Here is a 10,968-nt window from a genome sequence, read left to right as displayed (position 1 = left end):
ATATGAAATTGACTTAACGGTCAACTAACGGTAGTGGCATATTTGTGCCCATGTAAAATTTGAGTGGTATATTTGGAATAGGTAAATTCTCAGGGGCATTTGGGCATATGGGTAAATTCTCAGTGGCAAATATGGAATTCTCTCCTCAACTGAATGTATACTTTTCTTAGAGAAACTAAATAAACTAAGTTAGTTCCTGATCATTCTGCACAATTTTTTATTGACTGTATGTTATTTGCGGATAATTGTGTGCACACGTACAAAAATTAGTTGCACATATCTGATGTTTAGCATGATTTAGAGAATAGCATGCTTGGGTGCTCTGTCACCCTGTATTGTGTGACAGAAAAAAGAAGCAGCCAACCACCTACATTCATAAACTAAACGCATGACAGTTCAGAACAGCTCTCTCGATATATATACAGAGAGGGAGAAAGATCAAGAAGGGATCGATCTCTATACATGCATCCATCCTTGATTACACTGTTTGTAGATGCATTTCGCTATGAGACATCCTTTTGTATACTTTGATTTGGCGAGAGCGGAGTGAGACAGTGGAGAGAACCAAATTAATCAAAGCTACTATTGGAATTCGACGAGCCCAGCCAAATTCTGTGCGTTCTTGGATGGATTCATGATGGTTTCCAATGTAGGCGGCTACAAAGTGGAGGAAAGTTTTCCATGTACACTTCGGTCAGTTAAATCAAAAGGCACGGCAATTGTTTGGATTTCAAGAATCAAGAGCAGGATCATGGCACCATAGCACGAGCGTTGCAGGATTTTGAATGCACCGTCAAAATCCCAATCAAACTAGGTTGAAGGGAGTAAGCACATGATTATCGAGATTTCACTGTGTTACACTCCGATATAATGTAATAAGGATGATCAAGAGATCATGTCCACGTCACTTAACCTGGTTGTAATTATCACAAGATGTAGTATTACCATTTTGATGGTGCAGCAGAATGTAGTTTGCCGTTTGTTTGTTGCACGTATACATGTTTCGACTTTTGAGTTACTGGTCCGAGCTGAACCTTTTTGGCATCAAAATGTGTGCTAACAGTCTTCCACTCGGCCCCTAGCGCCCACCGCCCCTTATATTACTCTCTCAGGCTCTCACCAAAACGTACTGCTCACTCCGTCCAACAAAAGATGTCTCAAATTTGTTAAAATTTGGATATATCTAGACATGACTTAGTGTATAGATGCATTTAAATTTAGTTAAAGTTGAGATATCCTTTGTTGAATGAAGAAAGTATTAATAACCCTGAACATAAACCCTAGCAGGAGAGCTCGCCGAGGTGCGCAGCCATGGGTAAGAGTGGCGGCTTCGAAGGCAAAGGGAGAAGAACGGGCAATCAGATTTGTCGGAGGCGACCATTAAGACGAGCAAGATGGTGGAAGAGACGGCTTTGTGGTGGGCAGGGTACTATGAGATAGCGAAAACATAGCGGCCGCGGCGGCGATCGGCGCCAAGAAGACCGAGCTGAAACAGGAGACGGAAGGGCTGAAGTTCAGAATCCACTAGCAGTATTGTTAAAATTAAGCAACTCTTAAAGCAGCAATGCTTAGATCCCTGCTGAAACGGTGGGAACTGAAAGTGACATACAGTAATATTCCCTGAATTCGTCAATACTTCTACAAGATTTATGTTTGCCACAACTAACAACATTCAGAATTCCACATCAAAAACCCATTCATGACAGCTGAAAACGATGATCTATTCCTCCATCATACTAGCAAAAGTGGTTCAGTTCAGAATCCAGTTTACCATTTCATGTCACACACGTGAAGAGTGTAATATGTGATACGTTTGCCATCCATTCTACATGTTTGAGTAGACTGATTTTGAAGTTTAGTACTTTATACTTTCTCCGTCCAACAAAGAATGTCTAGTTTGTCAAAATTTGAATGTATCTAGAGACATGACTTAGTGTATAGATGCATTCAAATTTAGTCAAAATTAAGACATCTTTTGTTGGACAAAGGAAGTAGAATTTTCATGGTGCATTCAGGATACAGTTTGCCCTTTCACCTCATGTTTGACTTTAGTTATGACGAATTTCATAGGAATTCTTTATTATGCATTCAGGATACAAGTCCCTCATGCGGCGGGATCGATCGGCAATTGTGCCGGTGACTTGGTCAGCAAGCGACCCGCGAGGAAAATTCAATCTTGAGGTGAAATACAACGAAAAGAAACTAATCGCAAAAATGGAATCGTAACACAGAAAAGAATCCATTTTTGCAATAAAATTTCAGATCCAATACCTCCGTGATTTTTGTCGAGAGACTGCTTGGGGTAGGCTCGATGAAGACTCGGGGTAGAGGTTCGTGCTGATAACGTGTTGTGCAACTCCTACTGGCTGGCCGGTCCCGGGGTTGCACACCAAAATCGTAGTCGAAGGAATCGATCACACACACAATCACGAAGTACAGTAAAGTAGATGAACACCAAAAAGTAGAGAGAAACAAGAACTCTTTATTAATTTCTGATCTCAAGTGTACTTACAAGGGTAATCTTCTCTCCTTTATATATGCCCAATAAATAAGAACCCACAACAACCTGTTAGGTTAACAGGTGTGGGTGGAGGGGGACGCACGACTCGGTGGCCACCCCATCCCCTAGTTGGTTCCTCGACACGATCCATCCCCGCTCAAGATTCCCGGAGGTGCGGTGCATGTGCACGCTGCAGGTCGGATGGTACATAGTACACTCAACAAATTCAATCGTTTCCGTTCCATTCTCTCTCCAATTCTAATCTATGGACTAGAGATAGCATTATGTCGCACTTTGTCCAGGCTGCAATTTTAAGTGACTGGAACTTCTGAAAGTTTTGGTACCAAAGTTCACGTCGAGCTGGTAAGTTGGTTGAACATTGAATTCCACTAGTTCCATGAATTACGCATGTTTACCAAGATTTTTGGTACATAATAGACATTAATTTCCTTTACACATGGAGGACGGAATTCGCGTTACCACGATTACCGGATGAAATATATATCCATGATAAAAGTAGTGATGTTAGTTTGGTTTCAGTCACTCCGTCGCATACTCGCATTATTATTTACTGTTCATTTATTGTTGTCACTGTTCCCTTGTGTAGTTTCATTTGGTCAATGTTAAAGTGCTATTGCAGCCAGGCACACCGAAATCTTGTAGAAATATTGCCTGTTGAATAATTCATATCTGTTCTTGGATTAACAAGCCAGATTACTAAACAAAGCATAGGCCAACCAAATAGCATGTACCCATGCTTTAATTTTTGTTCCACGCAGTATGCACCCATCTGTGTTCAGAAACACATGACAATTCAAAGAAGCTACTTAAGCATGAGGACCCTTCTGTTTCTCTCTACACACACACATTGATAGTTCAGGTCTCCGTGAAGGTGAAGCTATATTAAGATAAGACGTGCTACCAGCCATGACCCCTCTCACTTTCTACACATATACTACCACTTCTGAATATATTCGGCTCAACAGGGGTGAGATGTTGGAGAAAACCAAAGCCGAGATTATAGTGTCACATTAGGTATTGTAGAACCACCATACTCGCGGTCCACACGATCCATATATGTTTTTTCGCCTTTAATAGATGACAAACCTTCTCGGGATTACGGAGGTGCGACACTAATTTGTCACTCGGTGGTGCCAGGACGGACAGATGAGAAATCAGTCCAGTATTTTGTTTGTTTATTGTGGCCACGGTAGACACTACAAATACACTAGTGCATTTTACTCCATCATGCACTGAAGGTATATTACTGATGTTCTCGTGAAATCCATTGAAATGCATTTTACACAACGGCAACGGCCTCATGCTTCGCCGGGACGGCCTTCCTGCTCATGCGGATAGCCTTCCGTGTTTTGGGCCGCCGCTACTTCCGTTCCGATCCCATGGCACACATGTTGGATTTATGAAGCCTGGTTCCTCGCCTTGGGCCTTGGTCGTCTGTCCCTGTACTTTGGCCATCTCCCAGGCCTACGGGTCTGTCATACAGGCTACAGCCTAGGCGGCCAGCGTCCACGGATCGCCGGACCACTGAACCATGTATCTCAACGCATTGAGCACGGCAGGCAAGTTTGGCTAATTAAGCCGAACGATCCCCTTAAAAAAAGAAAAACCTGCAACGATGCAATTGTATCTATGTCTATTAATCAATAAAACCGTATGTTTTGCTAAAATTTTTTTTATCTCTAAGCATCCTACTTTCCTAAAATAAAATGTATCTCAAGGCAAAATAGGCAGGGGCATGAAAAACTGAATCAGCACGTTGACATGGCGCCGGCTGGATGAGCGATTCCTAACAGAATAGCAGGATGGCTGGCTGGCGGCTCTGTGGTGGACACTGGACAGAATACAACGAGATGGCAGAGACGAAGGTGGCGGCAATCGGCGCCAAGAAGACCGAGCTGAAGCGGGAAATGGACGGACTGAGGTTTAGAATTCCATAATGAAAATTCGTTACAGCTGAAAACGATAATCTCTTCCTGCCATTATACTTTTTTTTTGAAAAATCCAGCAAGCGCTGGTTTTTCATATATTAGCAGAAGATAATATATACAAGGCTACCACACAGGTAAAGGAGAAAAAAGAACGAAATTAAAAAATGAAGACCAAAAGAAAGCCCAAAACCCCCTCAAACTCAGGGCGGCTCCCAGAGAAGCTTTCTGAGCGCCTTAGCCCCCGCGAACGCCCAGTCCTGCGCCTCGTCCCTCATGAAAACGGCGAGCTGACGAACGTGCGTTGATCTGTCGTTGAAAATCCTTGCATTTCGTTCGCGCCAGATGGAGAAGCAGACGAGGAGGAAGAGGGAGCCGATGCCGTTTCTGTGACTGATCGCGGTGTCCTGAGTCACCCGGTCTTGGAAGAGGGTGATGGAGGTAGGCGTCTTGCGGAGAGCCGTTGCAAGGGCGCGACAGTTGGGCCAGCGCGCGATCTCCTCCCATAGCAGACTGGCAAAACGGCACTCGATGAAGAGGTGCACCGAAGTCTCCAGGTTGCGGCGGCAAAGCGGGCAGAAGTAGCAATTGGGCCATCCTCGCCGCTGCAGCCGGTCGGCGCACCAGAGCCGATCAAGGAAGAGGAGCCAGGCAAAAAATTTGTGCTTCGGTGGCGCCCAGACCCGCCATACCGCCTGCGGCAGCACGGAGGCGGTCCGACCCAGAAAGTGCAGTCCATACACGAAGCGCGCCAAGTAGTTGCCGTCGGCTGTGAGGATCCAACGAATGGCGTCCAGCACATTAGGGCGAAGGAGGGGGCCGGCCTAATGTAGCTCTCCCCACGCCAGGAGGAATTCAGAGAGAAAAGGCGGGGACCGATCGTTAGGCAGGTCGAGGATCCAACGGTTTCCGGTGATGGCCTGTTCCACCGTCCTCCCTTTGCGGCGAGAGCACGCAAAGAGCAGAGGGTAGGCGAGGCGCAGGGGCCGCCCGCCAATCCAGTTGGAGCACCAAAATCTGGCCGTGGTGCCATTGCCGATGGAGACCCGGGTGGCCGCGTAGAACATGTCACAGTCGAGGGCGTCGCAAGGCGTGGGCGTGCCGACCCATGGTCTATCCGAAGCCCGCCACTCAAGCCAAAGCCAGCGCAAGCGCAGCGCCCTACCGAACTCCTCCAGGTTTGGCAGACCGAGCCCACCGCAATCCAACGGGGAGCACACCCTGGCCCAGTTGATCTCACACTTGCCGCCGGCGCACTCGTCATTCTCCACGCCCCAGATGAAGCGAGGTCGGATCTTGTTGAAGGTGTTGATGAAGGCCTTGGGAAGCTTGAGAGCTGTCATGGCAAAGACGGGGAGGGTGCCAAGGACCCGCCGGCGCTGAGCCAGCGCCCCTTCCATCCAGCTAGCTGGGTGCGGGCACGGTCCAGGATGGGCTGAAGGTGCACGAGCCTCACCCTCCTGAGCGAGAGAGGGAGCCCGAGATACCGGAACGGGAATGCCACCTGCTCACCGACGAACGGCCGAAGAACGTCGTCAAGGTCAATGTTGTCGCAGCAGATGGGGGCGACGATGCTTTTGGCGATGTTGATGCGCAGAAGTCCTCAAGGATCCGCAGAAGGAGGTGGAGCTCGTCGCGAATGGGGTTGACGAAAAGGGTGGCATCATCAGCGTAGAGGCTAGCGCGCAGAGCGGCCTGGCGCATCGGAAGCGGCGTGCATCGGAAGCGGCGTGAGGCCTCCCAGCTCCGTGGCACGGTGGAGGAGCCGCTGCAACGGCTCAATGGCAAGTGTCCTGCCATTATACTGGTAAACGAGGTTCAGACGTTCGGTGTCTTGTTTGCCCTTTCATGACACATGAAGAGTATATATGTGATACAGTTTGCCCTCCATTCGTAATGTTTCAGATTTTGAATACTACTACCTCCGTTTCATAATTCTTGTCTCAAATTTGTCCAAAAATAGATGTATCTATTCCTAAAAAATGTCTAGATACATGTAATATTTCGACAAGAATTATGGAAGGGAGTAGTATTTTCTAGAATTTTGATGGTGCCAGCATTCAGGATGCGGTTTGCCCTTTAATCTCATGTTTGGATTTAACTATGACAATTCTAGTACTTTCTAGAATATTTGGAATCAATTGGACCGTTGGTGTCCCCGTTTCACCTCCTTTCCCCTGGGCTTCATCATCTGTCGCTTTCGCATTTGGTTCGCACAAACACAGAACACAAATGCTATGGTTGCTCAACCGATGAAACAAATATAATTGTGAAGGCAACCTGAATAAATTTAGGTAGTTTATCTTTCTGAAGAATTTTCTGTTGACTGGGCATTATCTGTGTGCAGTCGCACTGAGACAACATTAGTTGTCTACATCAGATGTTTGGCATGATTTAGAGAATATGAATCTAGCTATAAGCAAGATGCATGCTTGGCTGCTCTGAGACCTGTATTGTGTGACAGGAAACCAAATTAATTCACAAACGCATGACAGTTCAGAAGGGCTATATATAGATCAAAATCGGATATTTCGTCTATCTATGCATCTATCCTTGATTACGCTACGTTTTATACCTGCATTTCGCTATGAGATATCCTTTATGTAATTTGATTTCAGCATGAGTGGAGTGAGATAGTGGAGAGAGCCAAATTAATTCAAGCTACTTTTGTAACGCGCCGAGATCAACAAAAGAAACTGAATCAACTCCCAGAGAGGAGGATGAAGAAAACTGAGTGAAAACATGATCGAGATCGGAACGGAGAACCTGTACACTTTGGGCGTAACCTGTGGCCCCGGACTGGGATCAACATCGGAAGCTTGGGAGATGACAACTGCGAGGCGCGGGTTTCCAACATAACCATCCATCCATAAGGCGCGTCTCTCTAGCACGACTAATGGTGCACGGATAAAGTCATTGCAGGCAGGAAGAGGGTATGCGAGGGACATCACCTACGAGGACATGGCCATGGAAGATGTCAAAAAGTCCCCTGTTAGCATTAGACGGGCTTCCGTGTTTTGGTTTACTGCTTTTTGGCAATTAGGTTGAATTATGTGCTCTGTAGTCTGATCAAATAGAAACCTAGCAAGTTTGTGATCGTCAAAAAACTGATGCTACCTTGCACAATCAATGGAGGAAGAGGAAAGTTTTCCATGTATATTTGCCTCGGAACGCGCAACTGAAATATGTGGTGGAGACGAGCTGGACAATGAGAAACGTGGAGGCGCTCCAGCGTGAGGTCGATACTCTCTCGAACAAGTACTGCACGGCTGCGTCTGCGTTCGCCGAGGCGGAGCTGGCTGGAGAGGAGTAAAGTGGATAGACTGAAGAGGAAGGTCGTCGTTGTTCGTCAGAAAGATGGGGAGGCTGCAGAGCTCAGGGCCGAACTGGAGCGGCTGCGTGTTGCCGTTGCTGAGCAGCGTGCTCTGTGCGATGATATGAGGTGCCTGAACCAACGCATGGTTGATTTTCTTGGTTAGCTGCCAATTCCTCCATAGCTGCCAATTTTGTCTATACATGAGATGTTTAGCGTGATTTAGAGCATTCGTGTTTGACTCGAGAATAAGATTAAGCTGGATGCATGCTTCTGTGCTCTGTCACATGTATTGTGTGACAGATCACACGTCACAACCAACTGGCAACTCCTTACATTCACAAACGCATGACAATTCAGAAGAGCTTTATACAGCCTCTATCATTGATCACACTGTGTTTGTAGCTGCATTTCGTTATATATGATAAGTCTTTTGTGTACTTTGATTCAGCAAGAGTGGAGTGAGATAGTGGAGAGAGCCAAATTAATTCAAACTACTCTTGTAACGCATTGAGCCCAACAGTAAACTTTGAACCAGTGCCGGCCGAGACAGGAGGAACATAAACAAAACTGAGGAGAAACGACAAGTCCTTCCGGTGGTTCCGGTGGCATTTTACTTGAGTTCTTTAAACAAGCTTGGTTTACAATCGAGCGGTCTTCGATGGCGTTGTAATAGACCAAAACATATTTATATGAAACTTTGCATGTGTTAGTATTAAACGAAATCTATTTATAAGACATTTGGTTTTTTTTTTTAAGAAATCTCGGGGATCTTGTAAGTCTATATGTATTGAAGGCATTCAATCATTTTCGTCACAGGCTTTCTTTAGTCTTTACGGAGTCCTGAAAAAGCATTTAATTGCACAAGTTCAATGATAAAATTTGAGAAAAGATAGACCATCAGATGGAAAACTTGTATTGTGAAGTTTCATTATTTGTTATTTGTGGCGTGCCGAGTTCCACGAGCTGGCCAAGGTGAAGGAGGCGGCCGCGGTGGCGGCCGAGGCCGACAAGAGCAAGCTGGAGCGGGAGCTGGATGCGCTGAAGAAGACGGAGGACGAGATTCGAGCCGAGAGGGACGAGGCCGTGGGCGTTCTCTGTGAGATGAGAAAGCTGCTTGGGCCAGCTCCTGGGCCGAGGGCTCGGACGGCCCTTCTGTCGCTAATAAGTAAATGTTGGGCAACTTGGTTTATTTTCTCAGGATTATTTTCATGAATGTCTTCATCTGTTCTTCGCTCAAAAAAAGTAGTCTTCTTGATGCAGGCAAAGTGACCACAAGTGATTAGCTGAATAAGAAGGGTCAAAGTAAATGAATCATAGGGCTTTAGTTTTATTTCTTTTTATTTATGTTGGGTCACCTTTTGTGTAATGTATCCAGCTTCTAGAGAGGCCTTGCGTGGTTTACTTAGGAAGGACCCTTGGTCTCTGGAACACGGAAGAACCTGTATGAACAAACGACTGAAATCAAGCACTGCTAGTAGCAGCCTCATCTAATTCCCTGCTTCTCTTGCTCGTGTCCCTCTTAATTTCTGATATGTTAGTTGAATCAATTGACCCCCTGCATCAGTTGGTATCAGAGCGGAGGTTCGTGTCCATGGCGGGTGGGCGGAGGAACCGGAATCGCGCAACCTAGCCGGCGGCTAGGGTTGAGGCGACTGGGATGGAAGAGGAGTCGCTGGATGGGGCTCCTCCCTGCTATCGCCCCTTACGCGACATCGATGCAGCAAATGGCAGCCGTACAGACGCAGATGGCTCATTTTGCTGTCACAACCCGACGGAGGGACATGCCAGAAGATCAGGGCAGCGAGGATGCTTCGTATTTCAGCGATGGCTCTTCGGTAAGTTCCCTGAGTCATCCTGATGTCAACCCGTTCCATGCGAGGCACCGACGTCACCAAAGCCACGCTGCTGCTGGGCGTGACAGTAGCAGAAGACGTTGCTTCAGAGTTAATTTGCCAGAGTTTTCAGGAGGTCTCTCTGCTGAAGAATTTGTGGATTGGCTGGATGAGGTGGAGCGTATATTTGAATATGCAGAGGTGCCAGAGGACGAACAAGTTCCTGCAGTTGCAATGCGGCTGAAGGGGCGTGCTTCAGTTTGCTGGAAAAATTTGGGGCAAAGTCGCAAGGTACGTGGTAAAAAAAAGATTGATTCCTGGGCCGTAATGAAGGAGAAAATGCAGAGATAATTTCTTCCTTTTAATTATGAAGAATCATTGTTCAGACAGCTCCAAAATTTAAGGCAAGGCAGTAGGAGTGTTGAAGAATATACAGATGAATTTTATCAGCTAGTCTCACGCAACAATTTAAGTGATAAAAAGAGCCAGCTGGTAGCAAGATATATTGGTGGTCTACGCCAATCTATTCAAGATATGTTCACCTTACATGTAAATTTTTCTGTTTCTGAAGCATATCAGCGAGCGGTTGCTATTGAAAAGCAGCAGCAGCGACCATTGCGCACAAATAGCAATCCTTACCGGCCAAGATCCAATAATATTGTGCCAACAAGGGCGTCAACAAGGAACGGTGATACAAGACCGACAGGTCCTGCACACTTGCCCAAAGGAGCTAAAGACATGTCCAATCCATCAACAAGAGGTTCATGTTTTAAGTGTGGATCTTCAGAACATTTTCAAAAGGATTGCCCAAGGAGCAGTGGCCGAGAAGGTAAAGGGCTGGTGGGTGATTGTGAGGAGCAGCCCGAACTGCAAGGTGATCCGATATATGATGATTATGATGACATTGAAGAGGTTGAACTAGATGGAGATACAGGTGACATGCTAGTAATGGAGCGTGCTTTGATGATACCTCCGGAAAAGGGCGAAGACGGAGCTTGTTCCATACACGATGTACGATTGCTGGGAAGGTATGTCATGTTATTATTGACAATGGTAGCTGGGAGAATACAATATCAGAGGTGACAGTAAATAAACTTGGTCTAAAGAAGGAAAAGCATCCATGTCCTTATAACCTGCGCTGGTTCAAATCTGATAAGGTCTCAAAAGTCAAATTTCGATGTTTGGTATCCTTCTCCATCGGTAATAAATACCTCAATGAGGTGGAGTGTGATGTCGTTGATTGGATGTGAGCCATCTCATTTTGGGGAGACCTTGGCAGTATGATCGTCAAGCTGTGCATGACGGTCGTAAACACACATATACTGTCATTAAAGATGGGCAAAAATTTGTGCTAAACCCGATGAAAGAGAATGA

The 10,968-nt window shown here is 46.1% G+C and overlaps 1 protein-coding gene and 1 long non-coding RNA gene across 2 annotated transcripts; one reads left to right on the top strand and one right to left on the bottom strand.

Annotated features, from left to right (window-relative positions):
- Positions 1 to 8,765: 8,765 nt before the first annotated feature.
- On the top strand, positions 8,766 to 10,550 carry LOC112272388. Its single transcript, XM_024463036.1, has 3 exons — positions 8,766 to 9,597; positions 9,728 to 9,885; positions 10,166 to 10,550. The coding sequence occupies exons 1-3, from the start codon at positions 9,420 to 9,422 to the stop codon at positions 10,514 to 10,516; spliced, it is 687 nt and encodes a 228-aa protein (XP_024318804.1). The 5' UTR covers positions 8,766 to 9,419; the 3' UTR covers positions 10,517 to 10,550.
- Positions 10,068 to 10,671, bottom strand: LOC112272389. Its single transcript, XR_002966115.1, has 2 exons — positions 10,565 to 10,671; positions 10,068 to 10,461 (listed from the first exon to the last, which is right to left on the bottom strand). It is a non-coding gene; the product is annotated as an uncharacterized LOC112272389 (long non-coding RNA).
- Positions 10,672 to 10,968: the final 297 nt, after the last annotated feature.

Source organism: Brachypodium distachyon, chromosome 4 (assembly GCF_000005505.3).
Source record: "Brachypodium distachyon strain Bd21 chromosome 4, Brachypodium_distachyon_v3.0, whole genome shotgun sequence".
In the NCBI taxonomy this organism is placed as follows: domain Eukaryota; kingdom Viridiplantae; phylum Streptophyta; class Magnoliopsida; order Poales; family Poaceae; genus Brachypodium; species Brachypodium distachyon.
Note: the sequence above shows the minus strand (reverse complement) of the source record. Positions and strands in the feature narration are given on the sequence as shown.

Coding starts and splice junctions, on each gene's coding strand:
- LOC112272388 (XM_024463036.1), top strand. CDS start 9,420: ATGGAAGAGGAGTCGCTGGATGGGGCTCCTCCCTGCTATCGCCCCTTA. Junction 9,598..9,727: donor ATTTCAGCGATGGCTCTTCG/GTAAGTTCCCTG, acceptor CAGAGTTTTCAG/GAGGTCTCTCTGCTGAAGAA. Junction 9,886..10,165: donor ATTTGGGGCAAAGTCGCAAG/GTACGTGGTAAA, acceptor CTGTTTCTGAAG/CATATCAGCGAGCGGTTGCT.